General features: G+C 47.3%; 1 protein-coding gene across 1 annotated transcript; it reads right to left on the bottom strand.

The window, feature by feature from the left end:
* Window positions 1-3,796: 3,796 nt before the first annotated feature.
* On the bottom strand, window positions 3,797-20,101 carry GCH1 (GTP cyclohydrolase 1). Its single transcript, XM_015865821.3, has 6 exons — window positions 19,715-20,101; window positions 12,098-12,207; window positions 10,345-10,400; window positions 7,537-7,568; window positions 6,480-6,564; window positions 3,797-5,939 (listed from the first exon to the last, which is right to left on the bottom strand). The coding sequence occupies exons 1-6, from the start codon at window positions 20,013-20,015 to the stop codon at window positions 5,813-5,815; spliced, it is 711 nt and encodes a 236-aa protein (XP_015721307.1). The 5' UTR covers window positions 20,016-20,101; the 3' UTR covers window positions 3,797-5,812.
* Between the last annotated feature and the right edge of the window lie 3,302 nt (window positions 20,102-23,403).

Genomic DNA, 23,403 nt, shown 5'->3' with positions numbered 1-23,403 from the left:
GGAAAGAAAAAGAAGGGGGGAGGGGGGGGGAAGAAGCCCTTGGATGGAAAATAGGAGCTGGAAGGGCTGAAAGGGCTCCAGGGGAAGTCTGCAGCAGCTGTGTGGTTAGTGAGCGTCTGCAGGTCCCACTGCTGGGCTCACTGCAAAGAGGTTCAAGAAAGGAAAAGCAAAGAACTATTTCCATGCTGCTGGGAGACGATGGTGACGTGGATCAGCCCCCAGCAGCTGAGGCTCTGGGGCTGCACCGTGCTCCAGCTGCTGAGCTGTGGCTTTGCAGCCCATACCTGGAGGCTGCTGGAGGTGAAATGCAGACCAAAGAATGGCTGAGGTTGGAGGGACCATCTAATTCCAACCCCCTGCTCCTATTTACCAACAAGGCCACAACACCTTGCCAACACTAGGGAGGGATTTCCCATTATTTGGAAGTTTAATATGGGTAAAGAGGGCTTTCCTCCCAGGTGAGGTCCTTGAGCTGGAGGAAATAATTAATCACAGCCTGGGGCTGGCAGCAGAGACACAATGTCACAGCCTCTGTCTCCTCCTTATAACAGAGAGCCATGCCCCGAGGAGCAATGCCAAGTCCTGGAGGGGATGGAGCACCCAACGTGGGGCTGCAGGAGCGGCTGCTGCTCTGCGGGGCTGTTTGGCAGCACCAGGGGTGACCTCACTGCCGGGCTCAGCAGTCTCCAAGCTATTTTTCTTTGCCTGCCCACCAGCGAAGGGAGCTGCAAATAGCTCTGTAACACAAGGCGGGTGCCGGCATCTTCGGGAGGTGGAAGCAGGGTCTGCCCTTAGATGCCCTGTGCCTTGGGGTGCTGGCAGCCCTGGGACAGCCTTTTATCAGCCTCCGAATGCCACAGGGAAAGGCAGATAGATAAGGACTACCTGCCATATGCCAGCTTGAATGGGTGCCATAAATCTCTGCATCTCTGCAGCCTTGTGAAGATAAGGCCACCCTGCATACACCTGCCTGGGTGAGTGCTTATACCTGTTCATATCAGCAGCCTCCACCTCTGTGCATTTGGGGGCAGGGTCCCGGTGCTATGAAGCAGGAGATGCCCACAGCTCTGCCCCTGCTCTGCTGGGTTGCCCAGCTCAGCCACAGTTCCCACTTGTGTACAGAAAACAGCTTTTTCTTCTTTGAGGGCTGCAGCTCACAGAGATGGGGCTGGGCTCAGCAGAGGGAGCCACAGACTGTGCTGCTGCCGAGCCTGCTCCTCCCAGCCCGATTTCTGCATCTCGGGGTGTTGATGTGTGACCAGGGCTGCAACAGCAGCCTGAGCATCACCAAGCTGAGGGGACAGGATCTCCAGGACCCACCTCATTTTGCTTTATCACTACAGCCTTCCCTATCTTCCTTTCCTTCCTTCCTCCATCCCTGCCATCCCCATGTGCTAACACCCCCCTCCATCCAGCTCACCTCCCCATTGAGCAGTGATGGGAAGGAGGACACAGTCAGTTGTGCACTGCCCTGGGCTGACACCCTTCCCCCCCATGCCCCCAATGGAAAGCATTAACACAACACTAAGATGCAACCCCACATGACTTGAAAAGCAAACATCCCACAGGTGTGTTATGAAGATGACACCAATGGGGCAGATGTCTGGGCTGAAGTTTTTTTGCCTCCCAATAATTAACTTATCCACAATACCTACAATACCTATGGCTAAAGGATGAACCCTCCCTCCTGCGCTCTGGTTTGCCTGAGCACCTTTAAAATAGTTCGGTGGACCATAGAAACACAGAATGCTTTGAGTTGAAATGGATCTTTTTAAAGGCCAGTCCCACTCTCTGCAGTGCACAGGGACACCCACAGCTCCATCAGTGCTCACAGCCCATCCCCTGACCTTGGCTGTCTGCAGGGATGGGGCAGCAGCACCTCTCTGGGCAGAGCTGTGCAGTGCCCCACTGCCTGCATTTAAACAGACCTGTATAATCCAATCACTCTTAGGACAGATCTTTAGCTTTTGCTCCACTGTTCCCATCAGATCAGTAATGCAAATGGAGCAGTAACGCCTCCTCTGAAATATTCCGACATCAAACTCACAGTATAAAGCTGATCAAAAAAGCCCTCCGAACCTTGCTTTAATATCCTTTGGGTTATTATAGCAGAATTTGGCTATGATGCTGTGCATGGTGATTTAATTGATGTCCCTGTTACCAGCACAGCCCAAAACTTATTAAAAAGAGCTTTAATATTTCATATCCTCTCAACTACCAAACCATGACCGCAGCTTTAAATACAACTGGAAGGCAAGCTTTGAGCAGCAGGGTTATTTCCAAGAGTTCAGCAGAAGGGTTTAGCCAAGGCTCAAAGGGCAGAGCTGACTGCGGCGTCTTTCCCAACACTGATAACCACATAGAGACAGCAGGGGCAGAAAGCAGAGGCCGTGTAATGAGCAATCTGAGCTCATTAAGCAACCACGAGCTGCTGGAAGGTTGCGATGACCACATAAAGCCTCCAGGATCATTCAGTTTGGAAATGACCTCTAAGATCCCCAACCCATCCCCACCGCCAACAGCCCTCAGCGCCACATCCCCATGTTCAATGAGCACCTCCAGGGATGGTGACCCCACCACTCCCTGAGCAGCTCCCTCCTCCAGGCTCTGAATCTTAGACTTTCAAGCTATTTTTTCACCTCAATGAAAACAGAATTTCACACGATTACAAAACCAGGGGAGGTTCCTTTCAAATCCCACACTGTTGGTTTTGTTTTTGTTTTGCTTTGTTTTCAAAGCAGGGAATAGAAAAATCTCTGGCAGAAGCATCTGCTTTGCCCAAAAGGCTGTTTCCCACCAGAACCACCAGCTTCAACACACAACCACAACAAGAACAGAAACAGCTCCAATTCACAACAAAGGCAGCTCTTACAAACGCTCCTGGGGCTTCCCATGAGAGCCGTTCCAAACAGCACAGAGCCTTCAGAAGATACACACAAGGCTGGAGGCTCTTCCCATTCATCACTCTTCCATTCGTGACCACCACAAAGCTCACCCACCAAGCTGGGCTGCACCCAGTAGATCCCCCATTGCCCATAGCCCCAACATTTCTGAGTGCCTTTTCTCTCCCTCATCTCTTTTACCCTGTGCTTTGACACAGATGCAGTTGAGAGATTAACAAAATGATGGTGACTTTCTCAAAAGCATTTCATTCCTTCTTCCTCCCATTTGCTCATCCATCCTACCACCCCTTCCAGTGTCTTGGTTCTGCAAATCTTTATTATTTTACACAGCATAACTCGCTACTGTATCCTCCCCATCAGATTGCAGAATGGCCTTGATTGAAAAGGGCCATAATGATCACCTAGTTTCAACCCTGAGATGCTCAGCTCCAGCCAGGAGAGCCAAGCACAGAGGCTCTGGTCTATGGAGAGGCTTCCAATGATGCCTTCAGTCCTCAAGAGGACTCTATGCCCACAGGAACCCCAATGCAAACAACATCCTCCAGAGCAGCCACTGCTTCCCCTCTTCCTGCTGCTGAATCCTCTGAAACTGAAGACCAGAATGAGGAAGGTTGCACCCACCTTGAATGAAGATGATTCTGGGGTTGGTTTTGTTGTTGTTGCTCTGTCGACAAACAAGATCCTACTGCTGCTTCAGAAGAGGAACTCGGCATCATCATTACAAGGCTGGAGCACTTACGAGCACTGAAACTATGGGGAAATATTGGTGGTAGGTGGACAGTTGGACTGGATGATCTTGGAAGGTCTTTCCAACCCTGGTGATGGTTCTATGATACCACCACCCACCTCATCCTGTGATGCCATCACCTGCCAGCCACCAAGGACGCTACCACTCCCAAGGGTAATACTGTGCTTTAATGTCTTTGAAACAACGCATGTTTTTGAGGCATGGGGTACAACAGCAGGCTGCACGCACTACACGTATATACACACTGGTTGTCATTAAAGCTGATGTATTTGACATGTTCCAAAGAAAGTGCACCAGTCTTACAACAAACAGGGGAACAAAATCCAAGGCCACGAGTATAGAAGTATGTTTTAAAGACTGCGGGTCACAGGGAAATCAAAAACAGCGGTGGTGCAATATGAACTTTATCCTGAACAGAGATAAGTGGTTAAAACACAACCATTTCACTGCCTCAGGAGTAAGATTGTGTTTTACAAAGCCTTAACTTCAAACAACTAAAGCAAGCAGAGAGAAACAAACATATTTTTGTGCACCTCTTTGGTCCCCAAGTTCTCCTTCCAACCCGAAAAGGAGAGAGTTTTTACAGTGAACTTCAAGCAAGAAAGACTTAAGGCTTTTCATCTGGATGTGTGAGACCAACACTGAACTTGAGAGTGGCAGGATCTGCTGTCTGCCATTAAAGAGAGCTATAGACACAGAATTAGTGTATCTTGTAAGTGTGCAGCATGGCTTGTTCATGCTAACAGACAGTTGTATAGCACCTAACTCAACAGGTCTAGCTTGCCAGCCAGGAGCTATGATTCAGGTTAGCACACTGAACATCTTGGGATTCATATTCAGCAAAGCCAGGGTGACTATGGGGACCCGCACTGCAGGCATCCCACACCACAGCTGGCACTTTGTTTTGTCTCCTGTCCTTAGTTCAAGGAGGGTGGTTTTCATTTGTACATCATGTTTTCCCAATTAAGAGTTACACAACCCCCATTAAAATCATAACAAAGTATAAGGAGTTCAACCCAGTCCAGCTGCCCGAAACTCTTTGTACCAGTGCTGCCACATACAGAGGTTGCCACATAGAGAGAAAACTGCAGTTTAATTCATTTTGATGCCCCTGGAAACACTTTTTTCTCAATTGCTCTTATGAAATAAGCTGTAATTTCAGGTTGCTTTGCCCTGGAATGAACGGCCATCAGGCAGAAACACAACATGTCCCATTCAGGACGTGATTTCAGCGCTCACCTTTGGTCCAATGATACAAACCTTGGAATGCTTGAAGAGAAAGCCTCATTTTGAGATCAAACCAGATCTAGTTCCTCAGCCTGACTGATGGAAATTCAAGGAGGAAGACTTAAAAGATAGGGAAAAATACTTCTTTGGATATCTCAGCTCTTTGCAGACAAATTCTGGGTCTTCCTCCCCATTAGAGATTGCTTAAAAATAGTATGAAATTGACAGTTAAAGTGGCGAGACATCCTGAGGCACAGAGAGAAAGGTGCATAAAACCCTTTATCTATTGAGATAAAGTCTTGTTCCAAATCATTTAGAAGTTAATTCCCTGCATGGGAAGAGGTTAGGAAAAAAAAGATGTGTTTTAAAGTCTCCAAATACGACAAACAGAGTTCATACTAACAAGAATATAAAACACCACCAGAGGTAACATCTCAAAGAGGTATAATAGACATATCTGACACTGAAACAGCCACTGCAGGACTTGTAATAACGTGCACCCAGAGACCATTCAGAACCACCCTTTCCACCAAAGTTACAGCATTGGCAGCATGTAAGTGGTCCTATAAGGATCCACAGCCGTCGGCTTCCTGTGCCACACTGTGTTTATTCCACTAACATTATTATTTCATAAATATCCATTTCATTCCCAAAGCACACTTTCCCCCTCACAGCAGCAAACTCTGCATGGTAGGTGTGAAGAGCCATATTCAACCCCCCTATTCGTAGCCTGTAGTTCTGCAACAACTGGAGATCCAGGAGCAGCCAACCTCACCATTACATTTTTCATTTGCCATCACAAGTCTTTTACTGAACAAAGACTATGACAACAACTCACGACGATTTAGTTTAAGAGCGTGATGTAGGAACAAGTAAGAACAGACGGCGACACTGGATGGAACAGCCTCCAGAGTGCATTTAGAGAGTGACAGTTTCAGCTCCTGATGAGTGTCAAGAACTCTTCACGGGTCTTTGGGTCTTCCCGGAATACCCCCAGCATTGTGCTGGTTACTGTTTTACTGTTCATTTTCTGTACCCCACGCATTACCATACACATATGCCTAGGAGAAAGGAGAGGGAGTCAGTAAATGAGATGTAGTCTAAAGAAATAAGAAGTGCCACGAAGACAAGTCGTGGTGACTTGCAGGGTCACATGAAATTCCATGGAAAAATAAAACCAAAATAAAACATCCATATCTAGAAAGGGAGTCAACTCTGCCCAGAGAGGCTGTGGATGCCCCGTCCATCCCTGGAGCTGTTCAAGGCCAGGTTGGATGGGGCCCTGGGCAGCCTGGGCTGGTATCAATGTGGAGGTTGGTGGCCCTGCCTGTGGTGGGGGTTGGAGCTTCAAGGTCCTTGAGGTCCCTTCCAACCCAGGTGATTCTATGATTCCCCTAATGGCAAACTGTCGCCCACACTTTCAATAGCTCCAACCCCTTGTACCGAATGGGCCAAGATCACTCCTGCCTACCTCCTCTATGCCTCAGGTAAGAGTCACACAGCTTGGAAGAGCTAAGAGGCAACATGCAGCAGCACAGCAGAGCAGAGCTGTTATCACACCCAGCCCATACAATGCTGCAGAGCAGCTCGGAGGAACTTACGTAGCTTCGATCACCACTCCAACTCCAGCGGGCTGTAAGGCTTCTGTGATGGCTATTGCAATTTGTTTGGTAAGGCGTTCCTGGACTGAAAGGACAACAGGGAGTTCAGAACCACTGTTAAAACTGACAGGCTTAAATGCATCATCATTCCCTGCAAGCATCCTGACTTCCAAGCATGCCCGTCCCTTCTGCTCCCTGCCCCTAGGCCAAGCTCTGCTCTCTCCAAATGAATTCTGCTAATACTAAACCCTAGCTTATATTTTGTACCTTGGAATGGGTCTTTTATTTGCTTGTTTATACTGGGAGTCATTTTCCATTACGTGTTTGCAGGAGTTTGTATTACTGTGACTTGCAGTTATGGTAATTATGCAGTCAGATTTTCTTGCTTTCCTCTGTTCTTCTATTTGTTTTTTCACATATTTATTCACTGGCTTTACTGCTATACTATCCATTCCCTACACTCACAATTTCCCTTTATTTTAAGAAGAGGATACAGAGCTTTAAAAGAGCAAATTAAGGAAGAATATTGTCCTCCAAAGCTTTACTCCCTTCGGCCATTCACTGGTTTGACTCCTAACAGTCACTAAGATTTCTGTTGCCACAAACAGGCCAAATTCAGCCACAGGACAGTGAGAGCAGCCTCAGCCTGATCCAAAGCCTTGGAGCAGCTCCTGTTGTTTTCTCTGCTTCTCCAGGGCAGCAAATCTCCTTAATACAGCAGCTCTCAGTTCACCTCTTCAGACAACAATCCTTGAAGGTGTGCCCAATTATCTGGAGGAGAGCACATCTCCAGCAGCATCCGGCTATTCCTTGCAGCTGTATCTTACATTTATCCTCCAAATCAGCTCCTGCCTACATTCATTTTCACAGGCACATTTTACCCCTCAGGGGAAATGCAGAGGCTAAGTAAGAAGACAGATGAGAAACACCTCTTCAAGAACACCTTGTTTTTCTTCACCCTCTAAAATCTGAACAGCTGTAGTTCACCTATAACTACTGGGACCTCTGAGCTAGCAAAGGGCTGCACAAGCAATAAAAAGAAGATCCAGGTGTTTACCTTGTAGTCTTCTACTGTATATCTCCACAATTCTAGAAGAGAAGGAGAAAAAGACAACTTGTTTTGGTTATTCCTTTCTGAATACTGTCTGATCTTCACAGTTAACTTTCCACTACCAACAGATCACTGTATTGATCACAGTTCTTCCTGGAAATCCATGCAGCAATGCTTCTGCTCAGCCCCTGGTTTGCATGGCTCAATGAATTCCTTACCATACTGATGGTTCCAGTGGCAGGTACCCCTTGTCTGCCACCCCCCCATTTCAGGAGCAGCACTATCACTATCTTAGAGCTTCTTTGCTTTGGTTGTTACTTTTGAAGTATTTGTTCTACCACCCGCCTGGATCACACACTTGCAAGGGAATCCACAGCCAAAGACTCCCTGAAAGCTAATCCCTGAGTTAACAGACTGCCTCCCAAATGCTGTTTGAAGGATGTTTGGATACCAGGATTCCCACGAGGCTACTGGCCTTAAGCAAGAGATGTTCTGGATTCCTGCATTTAACCCCTGTTTTAACTAAGAGCTATGGGTAAATAATTGTTTTTATTAGATGTGGAGGGTGGTGGCCCTGCCTGCAGCAGGGAGGTTGGAGCCTGATGATCCCTGAGGTTCCTTCCAACTCAAGCCATTCTATGATTCTATGATACAACAGATACTCTCCACCCATCCTTCATGTTTCAGCACAGGGCTCACCTTAGTGCTCACCTCTAACAGGGTTTCAAATGCAAGCTATCTGCAGAGCAATTCAAGTGATGGTGTGATCATCTATCAACACAGTACTGAAATCCACATATTTCAAGAGAAAAAGTCCATGGCTGCTCTATGACTCAGCGAGTTATTCATGCAGACCTTACGCATGCAGACCAAATGCTTAATTACACATCAAGTGGCCATGCTAAAAGTTGCTCCAGAAGGATTCAATATTCATCTGGTCAGAGCAGACAAAAACCAGACCCTGACTGGCAGCCTGAGGCATTGCTTACAAGAGATGTTTCTGACAGTGAGACTTGCCTGCTGCTTTGGAGAGGGAATTATATGCAGAAAGTCCCCTCCAGAAATGAAGCGTTCGTGTTACAGCTATTCTGAACAAAGCAACATATTATTTAGATATTTAGAAGCACGGCTGATGCTCGGGGTTTGTTTTGTGTGTGAGAAGCCCTACAAGCACATCTGTGTGAAAACAGAGGTGGTGTTATCAAACCTGAGCTTAAAATCCAAGGAAAAGTGTTTGTCTGCTGAATGCAGGTCATCCCGACGGCAGGAACACACCACATTAGGCTTAATCCTATTATGAAAGATTAGGTCTCCAGTACCAACAGCCTCACAAATCTTTGTGTGAACACTGGTTGCATTATATAGGGCAAGAAAGGGAAGCACTATTTGGCCTAGCGATCTCCTCATGGTGAGTACACAAAAGCAAGCAAGGATAGAGAAGATCTGGTTATACAAGAGTCTAATCTTTTCATTATTGTGGGATATGGAAGTTTTACCCTCACTTGAAAGGGAAAAAAAAGGGCAATATTTAACCTTTAGAGCACAGTGCAGGAACACATGCACACATCCGAATGTATTTCATATTGAGAATAAGCAGAAGGAAAACTGCACCACGTTGCCACCTGCATTAAGGACCATTCAGAACAGTTTTAAACCAGCAATTCAGAGGTAATTGCAGAATCCCACCCTGCAGTATCAGGAGGCAGTTAAGTGCAGGCATAGTAAATGTCTACCAAGAAAATTTAAGGGTTTAACTGCTTCAGCCTTCTGATCAGAGCAAATTCCACTCCTGCAGGTGCTGCTAGAAGGTGGGAAGCTGGTTGTCCTGTAAGGTCACCTTGAAAACATGACCTCTCAGGGCCCTTCTGCTTCCAACCCAAACTCGCTGCTGAGCAAGCAGAGCACAGCACAGAGATGGCTGATCGTAAAGCACTTCAGTGTCACACACTGCACATCTCCTACCCACTAAGAAAACTCACAGGCGTGCAGATTTACAAGGCTAATTCTCCTTAGTGTGACTGCAACTACAGAAAGATTAACAGATGTATCAGAGAAAGTATAAGTGTGTCCTACGTGGTCTTTCTGGACTACAAACAGTGCTTTCAGGTTCACTTGCTGCAAGGCATCCTTCCACTCAGGTGCCCAATCACCAGGTAAGGGATCTACCATCCCCCATGCAACTGTCACCTTATAGCACAACTCAGCTGATCCAAGGGCATTTGCCAAGGAAAACAATATTTTACATAATGAGTGGATTTCTCAAATGTATCTTAATTTCTTTCTTTCTAAAGCTGAGCCTTAGCAATAAAGACCCCACTGCTCTCTCAGCAGGCCTTGAGAGAAAGAAAGAGATGTCAGATGTATCAGATGAAAGCTTTGGATTCAGATCCAGAGGGTTTGTTCACTTGCAGTTTGAGATCCCTGCACTTATCAGTCCACATACACGCAGATCTCTTGCTGCTAGAGATCTCCATTGTGCCTGTTGATCTGCCTTAGAACACAGCCAAGACTCTCCACTTGTTCCTGCTTCTGTGCTCTCTTTAGACATCAGTGTTTTGGATGGACGTGCAGAAGTGCTATGGCTCTATTCCAACCAACTGCGATATTAATTAACACAGAGCTCTAAGGCTCACCTGCTCTCACCACACATACATACAAACAAGAGTGTAATGCTGAGGATTGGTCTAAATCCAAATCCAGGACACAAAGTGTGCTGAGCTTCAGAGGGGGACAAGATTAGCGAGATTAACACAGTTAGCACAGCTTGGAATCCTTTTTACAAATTAGCATCACTTTCATTACAGTAACACTTACCTAGCGAGCTTGCTGAGGCCAAGTACTTGTTTGTTAGGAAGATAGCCAATATGTACCTGGACAGAGAAGAACAAGCCATTAGCAGAATGAAAACCAAGCTTACAAATGGGTACTAAACTCATGCATAGAGAGTGAGATGTGCAGATGTCCCAGAAGTGTGAACAGCCCAGAAATCAATCTTAGCATGTGGGAGGAACAAGCCTGAAAAATTAACTGTGGAGCTATCAAAGGCTGTTCTGCCTCACGAGGTCAGTGTTCTGGTGCAGGATAGATTAAGTGTCCTGAGGCAGGGGAGGCAAACCACAGTTCCCCAAGAGTCAAGGCTTATGTTCCAAGTCTCAGGAATGCCACAGAGTACTTTGGGTACAAAAAGCAGTACTTATTATTACCAACATCGCCACGCTTTTCTTTCAAGTCCTAAAGTGGATAAATAAAAGGGAGAGAGAAGGACTGTCACTCCAGTAAAGGATCTGATGGCAACAAGTACTTTGCCACCAAACTCAGGCTGCACTTACTGTTGTTTTCCTACTATTATTGCTTCAGTGCCAGCTCGTGTGCTATCAGTAGTACCATACATCACTGCACAAATCAGCCAACTTCTGTCCTGCTTGAACATGGATTTACTGCACCAGGCTGAAATGAGTTACGGAGCAGAAGAGTGCTCAGATTTGAAGGAAGAATGAATGGCATTCAGCTTCCTGTCCTACAGAAGGCTGCTGGAATCACATGGGCTCACACTAGTAACAGATTATAAACTAACATTTACATCACTGTGCCAGAGACTTGAAAAATCAGCCATGATACGGTAGGGGAGTGTCAGTGTAGGATTCTGCCTTAGTGCTTTGCCTAGAGGCTCCACCTCAGAGTCCTGCTTTGCTGTACCTGCAGGTAGAGGTACCACAGCACACCTAATTACCTGGCTAACTCGCTCATTCCTATCACTTCTGTTGGGTACTCAACCCACTGACACCTGAAAAGACACGAAACATTGCAGATAAAGTAGGAGACAGAAATAAGCACTGAACCTTGTTCCCCACAGAGTACTTTGTGTGATGCAATCTTACAGGTGACAGCACTTGCTCCTCTGTCCTTTGAGTACTCAATGGCAGAACAGATGGAACAGAATAAGGCCCATCCTTCTGTGCTCTCACAAGAGTGAAGGGGCTGAGTGAGGTTTTCAGAATCTCCAATGCTGAACTACTCAAGTTTACAGATGTGGAGATTTGTTGAGATGTTTTATTGATGGTTGGGATTGGGGGGGAGAGCGTTAAGTTGTTGGTACCACCATTTAAAACACCAGCTCTGTTCATGGGAGTCCCAAGCTACGCAGCCTCCTGTTAGCCCATCTAACAGAGGGCTGCTAATCAGAAGGTTGTTCCATTCACAGAGGCACTGGATTGCTCTGAGCCAAGAACTAAATCCGTGACGGAGGCAGCGTGCAGGGTGAGCTGGTTTAATATCAAGATGTCTGCCCTCGAGGCTTGCTGCGGCTTCACAAAGAAGAGCTTTAATGTGAAATGTCAGAAACCATTAGATTAGTTAGACTAGGAAAGGTTGAGCACAGAGCTTCAAATCCAAATAAAACTCACATTAAGGAGGTCTTTCTTATTTGTATTCTCAGGAGATTAACTTTTAGAATCATAGCTGTAAGCAGTAAATACTTACAGCTTTAAAAGCTTTGTAGTTATAGCTACAAAGTCTTGTACATGTGTTTTTTATCACATATTCCGTTTGTTTGAGGAGGAAGAGTTACCTTTCCGACAAATGGAACGAGGTGATGCTCACACAATGAGAACATGTCTATGTCCTTCACAATTACCATCTCATCGTGGTCTTCGTCAAAGATGGCGTCGTTCAGAACATCTGAAATTAAACATTTGCATTAAGAAAACAACGTACACAAGCACAAAAGGTTCTTCCAGCCAGTATCTCAGATTTGTGGCCCCAAAGGTATAGATTTTAGGGCTAAGCTATGGGAAACAAGGAGTAGCATTTAATGTCAATTAAAACGACAGCTCACCAAGCCAGCAATGAGGAGCAGAGCACATCTCTATACAGGCTTCCATTGTGCTTGCACACACCACAAGCAAAACTGGGCCTTAGCTTTGAGAAAAGCTAAGCCATCACAGTGGTATCTGCAGCTTCAACACCAGCACTGTTATCCTCCATGCTGCTCCGTGCCCAGACGATACCTTTGCATTTCACCCCTAAGCACACCAGCCAGCAGCTGTTCAGGCATACACAGCAGTCAGAAAGATCTGTAGCCAAAGATCAGGGGGATATTTGCTGCACTGAGAGCCAGCACGCAGCTGTATGCCCCATTTGAATTCCACATCTCAGGTTTAATGGAGAATTCTTATGGAGAAACCGACAAAGAGGAAGAGCTGGCTCAGTAAGGAAAGGAACATGTAGCATGAGACTTTGCTGGTCCTGGAGCTCAGCACAACAGATCCTCAGTTGGTTTTCCAGATTTAGCAACCCCTTATTGTTAAAGTCCCAGAGCTTCAGGTTACAGCAGATTACTGTGGTCTCCACAAAGGCTACAGGGAGCCAGACCATGTTTGGGGTGGTTCAAAGTAGAACAGCCCCAAGGCAAGGGAGACTTTTAGGAGACAAGAGACAACAGCTGTATGGAAGAGAAAAAAAGAGAGAAAAACAGAGCAAGGGAAGGGCCAGAAGGGCTGACCATCAGCACAAGGAGCTCAGCAGAGAAGTTAGCTTGAAGCCACACACATTTGGAGTCATTTCCAAGAACCAGAGTAAGACCCACAACAGCAGTAGGGGAACAAGGGGCCACACCGCTTGGCACCTGCAGTGATGCTTACACAAATCTAATAGCTGTCTCTGTTCTGCTTGCCTTTACGCCTTCCCCTGACATGTAGGCACACCTAATGGCCACCATCTGCTGTCGATACGTATCATCATCATGGAGCATTTTAATTTCCTGCTTGCTATCAGCACTACACAGGTAACCCTGGAAACTGTGCGCAAGATGTTCTGCCTGCAACGCACGTCCTTCCCAAGAAGGGCTGGCGACCTGCAGAACAGCAGGGCTGAACCCCAGAAGGTTTCCGAGCAGGGACAGGGCACGAAAGAGGCCAGGAAACAATTCCATAAAGGCACATGATTTTTGTGCTTCAAATCTTACAGCCCAGTTTACACCAGACACTGCTGGAGAGATTTTTGATTACATGGGAAGCACCACGCTGTTGTATTCCTATGAATGCAGCCAGAAAGAGATAGAATTTGGAAGAGAGCAGGCTTGGAGGGCGATAAAGAGAAGCCAGAGCAGTAATGCAGGTTCTCAGTGCTCACACCGTACCCCGCAGATGTGCCATTTCCACAGCAGAAAGGCAAACAGTGGTTTCACAAAACCTGCTGCTATGCCCAACATTGATAAAACAAAATCCAAACAGATCCCAGAAGCATCTCCAGAGCAACTGGTGCTGTTATTAGACCACCAGCTTGGCTTACACCAGCACTGCCAGGAGCGCATCAGGGACTGATGTTAGATATGGATTTACGTCAGCACACTCATAAAGCAGAATGTCCTGGACAATCAGAAATGGTCACATTCTCATTAGGAGCCACCGTAATGAGTGACAGCATTGTGTAATGTCATTCAACATGGAAAAGTCTCATATTAATATACACACACATAAATGTACACATATACAAACTCACTGATGAAATATATATAGAAGTGGATCCTTAGAGACGTCATCCAAGAGGCCAAGAATCACAGAATGGCTTGGGTTGGAAGGGACCTCAAGGATAACAAAGCTCCAGCCCCCCACCACAGGCAGGGCCACCAACCTCCACATTGATACCAGCCCAGGCTGCCCAGGGCCCCATCCAACTTGGCCTTGAACACCTCCAGGGATGGACGGGGCATCCACAGCCTCTATGGGCAGCTGTTCCAGCACCTCACCACTCTCAGACCAAAGAACTTCCCCCTGACATGGTGAGACAGAAGGCCAGTACCTGCCTGTGCTGTAAGAACAGAGCTCCAATCACCCCTAACCTGCTTGAGCCCTTCCTGCTCACTTTACAAGCTGCTTCTCCTGAAAAATAAGCACAGTGCAAAGTCTGTGTCTGTCCCAGCACCACCCATAACCTTTCAAATCCAAGCCCTGAGTTGGCATCAGATGAGTCAGGTAAAGGTAGCTGAGCCAAGATGCTGGCCTGCGTCCTGCTGTGCCTTAATTCAACAAGGAAAACTCCCTCCAAGTGCCATCCGTGTAGTCCTCCATGTCAAGAAGAGGACAAGATTTACACATCCTCTGCTTACAAGGAGGCTGGCACATTCATCCATCGTCTCTTGGCCCCTTGGGATGATACTTACCCTCAGCTCACCCTGCTTTTATTAGTCACAGCTGTGCTCGAGTCCTGTCAGTGCACCAAAGGAACCTGCAAACATCACTACTTTCATTCTCTGCCACCTGAGGAAAGCTGAGGGAACTTGTTGCTTAAGCCCAAGCGCATCATGTTAAGGAAATGCAAAGGTAAAATACACAGCTTTAGGAAGCGAACAAGAACAGACACAGAGCTATGGACAATTATCCCAGTTGATATGTCTGCCAGCCCAGATTTCAAGTCCTGACACAGAAACTTCACTGAGCTGTTAAAGACCAAACAGCAACTCCTGGAAGAGATCAGAATTCATTTCCCCCTTTATCTTCCTCAAGAGTCAATAAAACAACAACAACAACAACAAACAACCAGAACCGGATGGAGACAGAATGAGAAAGACCTTTGGGGACTTTGCGTCAGAGCTCAGCAAAAAGACCTGTTGCTATAGAAACTATTTGCATAGCTTTAATGTGACACGGGAAAGCAAACGCACCTCTGGCAACCAAAGAAGATGGAGCCCACCCAGCAGCTGGCTCCGTAGGTGAAGGGAATGGAGGATGACAGCCCTCTATAGAGCAGCACTGCAGCATTTCAGATGCCAGGCCTTGGCTTGATCTTTCAGACAGGCGTTGGAGATGGTTGTAGGATGCTCTCACTATGAGCTGAGTTGCTTCACTCCAAGGAGGAAGCCAAGCTAAGGATTCCTCAGTGTGAGAAGGATGAAGCTGGTCTCAGATTTAGCAACCCAGCTCCTTGAGCTCAGCCATCGTGGTAGCCATAAGCACAAGTTTATCCCTCCACAAGGCTCCAGACTGCCCTCACTCGCATGGTAGAGGCTCCAAAGAGCCCAGAGACCACAGACAAACTGTTCATTGAGATGGAATCGGATGAGGCACAACAGCAGGTACATTGGGCCAGCTTTATTGGGCAGTTCCTCTCAGTCTGAGGTGGAATTGACAGAGCAGAAGACCTGAGCTCATAGATGAAGGCATGGTAGGGAAGCCAAGAAGAAAATTGCTATGAAGTCTTTCAGTGGTGAGACTGAGAGTCAAAACTGAGTGTACTTATTCATGCACTGATACTACACAAGAATTGCAGCTAGAGAAAACATTCCAGCCAAGCAACACAAGAGAATTATTGCAGCTTTTCAGTCCTGAAAGGTACCAGGAATTTATTATGCATAAAAGGAGGAAAATCAGGCTAGAAAACTCATTCATACAAAGAGAGTTTGTACTCCTGCAGAAAGTTAATGACTTCAGGTTGCTAAGGCAGAGGGTGGGCTGGGTATGCCAGTTCCCAATAGAATTACCATCTGCTTTAAGAAGTCTTGAACAGCTCTAGAAAGGGACTCAACCTGAGCCGTAATGAGGCTATTTTAGCTGGCAGTAAGAGTTCCAAAGCTGCAGAGAATAATTAAATAGGCATTAGCACCACGTGGCTTCCTTGCCATCCTATACCTTCCCAACAGGAAGGAAGCAAAGCATCAGAAAAAAAGATTTACAGGTTTATGACTAACATTTCTGATTCCATCAGTGCCACAGCAGAGCACTGGAAGCAGACATTCTGCTTCAGAAAGGAAGCAAAACTTCATTCTTCAGCTGCCAGAAATCATACATCTGGTCCAGCTCTTTTACGACTCACACTGAAGAATTAAATAAGGAGGAAAAGCAGCAGGGCTGCTCTGCTATTTCTAGCCATCAACTTTATGGGCTCATTTACCCTCTTAAAAAGATACTCTCTACATCACAGAGAGAGACTGAAGTCTATTCATAAGAGATCAGCCATCGCATACTGCCAGATGAAGCTAATATAAGGTCTAGAAGTTGTTGGTTTTTTTGCTGATATATTTATTAATAAGAGGGAAATCAGGACTATGGAGACGCTCTGGATTTCAACACCTGATTTCACAGAAGGTGCCCAAAGTTCCCATCCATGCTTCTTTCTGAACATGAAACAAATGAAGATCACAGGAAAAGCAACACGAAGAGATCAGAAGCCTTTAATAGAATAAGATCCGAGAGGTTTAAAATCGTCGTTAAACTCTGGGGGGAGGGGAAATATAAGCATATCAGATTTGGTGTTGCTTGACTTGTATCTGTGAGTAGCAAGAGAACTGGCAACACTTCACTTCCAGCAACAAACCACTGCAGCAACTCATCAGCTCTCAGCAAAGGGCAGTGCTGCTGATCAAACAGCCTTGTTTGCTTAAGGCACTGCCTATTTCCAAGCAGAAATGCTTAGCACCTCTCACCCACAGCAAACTGAGTAGGCATAGAAAATACAAGCTCACTGGCACCAACAGACAAAGCAAAGACAACTGATGTCATCTACTTGGACTTCTGCAAAGCCTTTGGTACTGTCCCATGCCATAACCTTATCTCTAAGTTGGTGAGATATGGATTTGAAGGGTGGGCTAGGAATTGCACTGCAGGCAGAGGGCAGTGGCCAGGGGCTCTGTGTTCAGGTGGAGGCAGATCACAAGTGGTGTACCCCAAGGTCTTGGGACTGGCACTCTTTAACACCTTTATCAATGACACAGATTGAAGGCACCCTCAGCAAGTTTACTGAGGGCACCAAGCTGAGCGGTGCAGATGATACAAAAGAAGGGACACCATCCAGAGGGACCTGGACAGGTTTGAAAAGTGGGCCCACGTGAATCCAATGAGGTTCAACAGAGCCTGTTCAGCTTTGTCTGATGGTTCCTGCAGGACTGTAAAGGAGCTGAATCTGTTGTGCAATGGGTTGTTTTGAAGCCAGCATCTTTGGCGTGTGCTGTTTCTGGAACTCACCAGACTGATTCTGAAGTCTTCAGTTACAAGTTGGTCTGCAGTTTTGATTTCCATAGATTCACCCATTTACTGCGTATCATAGAATGGCTTGGGTTGGAAAGGACCCCAAGGGTCACAAAGCTCCAGGCTCCTTGTCACATGCAGGTCCAACAGTGTCCATATTTAATACCAGACCAGGCTGCCCTATGTACACATTCATGCTCTGCAGCATTCATAGTCCAATGGACAGCACTTCCAAGGATAACATTAAGCATTTATTGAACGAGGGACAGATCTCCCCTCAACACCTGTAAGGATGCTGAAGGCTGACAGCCAGCTGTTAACTGCTCAGATTAGTGATGTGTTCTTTTGATTAATCAAGGTATTTTGTTGTCATCTGCTTCCACAATGAAGCAGACAATAAATCTGACCCTGGCTCTGGAAAAGAAAACATGTCCTTGTGTGGTCATGAAGAAGCACTGAGTGAAATGAAGAAGTAAACCTTCTGGTATCGTGCAATGGCTACTGATATACACAGACTCAAGTGCCAGCACCTTTAGATCTGCTCCTCAGATGGATTTTACCTGAAATCCCCAGGGACATCCATGCTCCCCCAATAAAAGTTGGATTATCTCCCACCATAAAACAAGATCAATGCATTAATTTGAATATATTTTGTCACTGTGAGAGCTTAGGACTGGGGCCAGGATGAAACAGCCAGGATGAATGGGAAAACACATCTAGAACAGACACTGAAAGCTGGGTTTAGATATTCAGCAAATCAACCCTACTGATGGCTCTGAAATGTAATACTGACCAGCTGCAGAACACAGATAAAGATGAATGAATGTAAAGCAGGAACACTGTTATTCTGCACTGTCAAGCTGGGAAATACCCCTGAAACAGAAGCTACGTCAGGTTCTCTGCTACCCACAGAAACCTGAATGGAGAGGAAGGGATTCAGATCTCATCCTCCCTATAACACAAGTTTTATGTATGGCAGGATAAAGAAGTACAACAGCCTCCAGCACCCAACTGCTCTCAGAAACACTCGATGGCAAATCAGAGCCAGACACCATTCATTTACAGGCAGCTCAGCTGTGACCAACCACATAACTCTGTTCTTGCTCACTGTAGGAGAAGCTCAAGTCAGAAACACCAAACTCCGCAGATCTCCTCCAGTGTATTTCCCTGTCCAGCCTTCCCTAGATGTCACAGCTTGGAAATACATTTATTACATTCATTTTGCATTCCTGTACCATATGAAAAGTAAAATTAAAGTAGCTTCCCCCCTCCCAAGTTGGTTACCCGAGCTGAAGGCTGGTTTTTAGACCTGTAGCTGTACAGCACTCCCTGTTTCAGTCTGCCTGTCTTTCAGCTCTGGGTCTCACAATGCATTTAGGACCTCCCAAGCAGAACTGTGCACTAATTCACAGCTTCAATCACCAGATATTTTGCTGTCTGTTAGGGAATCATCCTTCAACTACAGCTTTTCCCTTCCCGTTTCACTACTAGGAGCAGGAAGAGCAGAAGCACAAGAGACAAGAAGCTGAGGGAGTAACAGGACTGCCCAGCCAACACAGGAAAGGAAGCCTGCATCACAGCTTCCTCTTATATCCTAGATAAGTAGCAAATAAAGCAGCCCAGGAGCACAGTTCCTAACAGTGACAGTATTAGGAGATGGAGAGAAACAGTGTATAATACAGCTGCCACCCTGCAGGGCCATATAGGAGGGGGTACCCAGAACCACTCTGCCCCAAGAAATGCATGTGAGAGCGGGACAGATGAACCTCAGGATCCAGCAGAGCAAAAGTTTGGGGGTAAATTAACAGGAACCTGCAGCAATATTGAGAGAGGAGGAGAGGGACAGCAACCTCTCAGCATGGAAACGCGGTCAGATGAAGAAAACCCTGATGTCCGGGTGCGAACCTGAACGCCGGGCTCGCTCCTACAGACAGAGCGGCCGCTCCCAGGGTGAGCTCAGGACGTGACATCGCAACAGGAAGAATTGCTCAGCGAGTCAGAGCTGGAAGTTACACGCACAATGGGTTCGGGGAAGAGAAAAGGGAAAGCGAAGCAGCAGGGCGACCGAAACTCACCTATGGCCGTCATGGGGAACGGAAGGGGAAGCGGAGGGGAACTCCCTGGTTTCCCCAGCCCCTCGTTACAGTACGACACGGCGGGGAGGAAGGAAGGCACGGTGAAACCCCCCTCCCCAGGTGCCCCCCGGGCTCAGCACAGCCCCCTACCCGCGATGGTCTCCTGGTAGCCCTTGGTGAAGAACTGCATGGCCGTGGCCGCCCTCCAGGGTGTCTTCAGCAGCCCCTGCCGCTCGGGATCCTCTCCCAGCGCCCTGAGGATGGTGGTGTACGCGGCCGCCAGGCTGGGCAGGCTCAGCTCGTTGTCCTCCTCGCTGCGGGGCCGTTCTCCCCTCCACCCGTCCCCGCTGCCGCCGCTACCGCCGGGTACACGCGGCTTCTCGGAGCCCAGAGCGGGAGAGGCCGGTCCATCCCGCCGGACGTACCCGTTACAGCTCCGTGCTGCCGCCATAGGCGCCGGCACAGCCGGCCCGGCCGAGCCCGCTATTCAAAGCCCGGTACCGACACCGCTCCGCTCACCCTACACAAGTCCCTCCCGTCTGAGCTCAGCGACCCGCTTTATACCGCCCGCGCCGCTCCCATTGGCTTGCTCCGCTCTGACGCCACGGCTCAGCCCGGAATACGGAGTGTCGGTGTTTGTGTGCTCACACCTGCAACTTAATGGGAATTAATGAGATTCAATGGGAATGAATGGGAATGAATGGGATTCAATGGGAATGAATGGGAATGAACGGGATTCAATGGGAATGAATGGGATTCAATGGGAATGAATGGGTCGCTGGGACCAAAGGGGCTTCTAAAGGTACCCAATGGCACTCATTGGGCTGAGATCCTATCAGCAATTCTCTATTAATTAACCCCGTTGGGCAATGGAGCCCACTAAGAACTCCTTAAGGGACGCACTGGCTGTGGAAGGAGCTGGGCGGCCTTTCTCCATGTCAAGCAAAGCCATCCAAAAGGCAGTTCTAAATGCAATATCTGCACTGACAGCTGGGACGTGGCAGAAATAAATCACACGCTGTTATGTTTCCCCCATTGACTCACGTAGGGGCATTTATGAGCTGACACATCCCTCCTCCTCAACCCATCCGTGGCGATTTGTGACAGCGATGCGGATCAATAGCACCATTAGCACTGAGTGGCCCCAGCACTGCCCTGCTCAGCTCTCCATCCCCATTCTAAACCACGGATGGCTTCTGCTTCCCAGCCTTATTACCCCGGGATCAATAAAGCCATTGGCACCGAGGGCTGCTCTCTGGGAACACAGCACTTGAAATTGCTTACCTGCATTTCCTGGCTCTGTGTGTCCACTCCAGTCCTGCATCAAGTAGCTCTTCACAGCCAAGGTAAAGATCAGCATCGTGCCTGTCTATAAGCAAACAAATCAGTTTCTGTATTACAGAGCTTGGAAAGCCAAAGAAAATATTCTCTGGGAGGTGAACGCACTTATTGCTTTACAGCACAAGTGTTCTGTACTCGGAATAAATGCCTGGTTTCCTGTGAGCCTGGCACTGCCCTCTGAAATCAAACAGGTCTGCAATGCCCCAGCGTGCCAACTTGTCCATTTATAGATCTCTTCCAGAGATAAAGGCCTTGCCATGCTCTCCAGCTGCAGAGGTGGGTGCTCGCTGCTTTGAAAGGCCAGCAGGCTGCAGCCGCTGCTTTCAGTCTTTTTATGCTGGTTTTTAGTTGTATCTTTTCTGCAAGGCTGGACGTGTCACACGAGTTGACTCAATGTACAACAGAACACCCCACGTGCAGAACAAGACAGCAGGATTTGGCATGGGGGTTGTCTTTAAGGTCAAATAACGTGATGAAAGGGAAGAACACAGCAGAGTCAGAAGCAGAGTGAAGGAGAGGAGACGCTTTGTGCTCTTGGGATGTGGAAAGGAGCTGTGACATCCCAGCAGCAGCACTTCCCATTGCTGCACTGCAGACCTGGGGTCTGCACAGAGCCCCCCAGCTGGGAATTAAGTCCAGTTTTGAAAGCAAAACAGTTGGGTGTTAAGTTTTCCTTGAAGATCCGTTCCATGTTTTCTGGTGGGTTTGGGTTCATTGTTCTGTGAACACCCGGCTCTGCTTGGCACTGTCCAGCCAGGTGGAAGGCTCCTGGCACTGGGAGGTTATTTGCAGCTCTGCCTGCAGCTGGGCAACGGAGCGGAGTGCAGCTCTGATGGAAGAGCTGGGGCCTGGAAGCGGGGCAGGTGCTGCTGCTGGTGCTAATTTTGGTGCTTAGGAATTAAACATCAGGGTTAAAGTGCTGTTCCTATTTACACCTCTCCACTATTCTGCAAAGTGGAGGACTGTAAGAAGGGCACACAGCACCTCCAGCCCCCTACCTCCGAGATCCCAGCTGTGATGTAGCTGCTTTCTTCTTCTACTGCTGCTGCTGCTTTCCAGCCCCATGCACAGCACAGCAATGAGATCCAGACTGTGGCCGCCAGGCTGTGGACATTGGATCTGATGAAACCCACAAACAATATAAAGCAAAAATGAAGCCAGGAGAAAAGCAAACAGGAACTGGGGACTTGCAAATGGAATCTGACGTCCTCTCAGTTATTTCCATGAATTCATCCAGTAAATCCAGCAGTCTCCCTCAGAACAGACCTTTGGTGTGTTTGTTCAGAAGAGCCACGCGATTGCAAAGATCCACTTCTCTGAAACCAGCCAGAAAACTCTTCTGTAAGTTTACTTTGGATGCTTCCTCCCTCCTACAGGAGCCAAAAGGACTTTGGATGCTTTGTGGGACCAGCTGTATCTACCTGCTTCCATTGCAGAGCAGGAACTGTGCTGGATTTGTGCAGTGTGGAGATGTGAGATAGCAAACAGGCACAGGCCCAACAGCTGGATCCACAGACCAGCTCGGTTCTGTTTCTCTTTCACTAGCAGCACTCTTATTCCCCCCAAACAATGCCACTGCATCAGAAGTTACCAGTCAGCATCCTGCTCAGGAGTAAGGACAAAATATTTCACTTCATGATGCGTGCCCAAAGTCATCAATCTGAACATCCTGCTTTTCAAAGAGGGATTTCCATCTAAGTTATTAAAATGGCTTTTTTTTTTCCCCCCCATCATCATGTGGGAAACTCAGAGCACATTTCTAAGCCAGTTCCAGTCTCTTATCTACCTGATTTTTCAGTTCACCCTTTAAGCCTGAAGAGGACTTAAATGAGGTATAAATGCCTTGAACAAGTACTTGACCCAGTGTCCCAGGGTGGGGTGGGAGCCCTGAGGAGCCATTCAGCTCAAACACTCCAGACGGGGACTTAATTTCTTCTTGTATTCTGGCCTGTATAAAAGGACACTGGGCAGGTAGCTCAGCTTGAATACTGAGATGTCATCCATTCCCACTCACCCCATCTCCCAGGACCATGGTGAGGACTCTAAGCTGTCATCACAGCGGCCCAGTCCAGCAGAAAAACAACATTACACAGTTCACCAAGCCCACAATGATTTTCTATCAGGATGTTTTTCTTACCACTGCAATCCTGTTTTTCTTCAGTAAACCCAAATGCTGAAATATGCCTCACTGCCTAAAATATTCATCCCGTGCAGTCACCGATACCATCATTTCTTCCCAAAGCATGCAGACAACTGTTGGAATGTTCCTCTACTCTTCTGCTCTGTGTCAATACAGTCCTTCTGTGTACACTTACATTAATTATTACTTTCAGCCTACTGTCAGCATTGAACACTAACATGAGAATCTTAAGAACAGTGGATCTAAAAAAGGCATTTAAATTAACGGGTCTTCAGATTTTCCTCTATTTGTGCTGTCCATCCCAGCTGACATCGTGACCTGCCATTTTCTAAGTATAGGGTAAACAGGAGTGGTTGTG

The sequence above is a fragment of the Coturnix japonica genome, chromosome 5 (assembly GCF_054131305.1).
Source record: "Coturnix japonica strain WE chromosome 5, WE-NBRP24, whole genome shotgun sequence".
NCBI classification, from domain to species: Eukaryota; Metazoa; Chordata; class Aves; order Galliformes; family Phasianidae; genus Coturnix; species Coturnix japonica.
The sequence above is the reverse complement of the archived record's forward strand: the minus strand, read 5'-3'. Positions and strand labels throughout refer to the sequence as shown.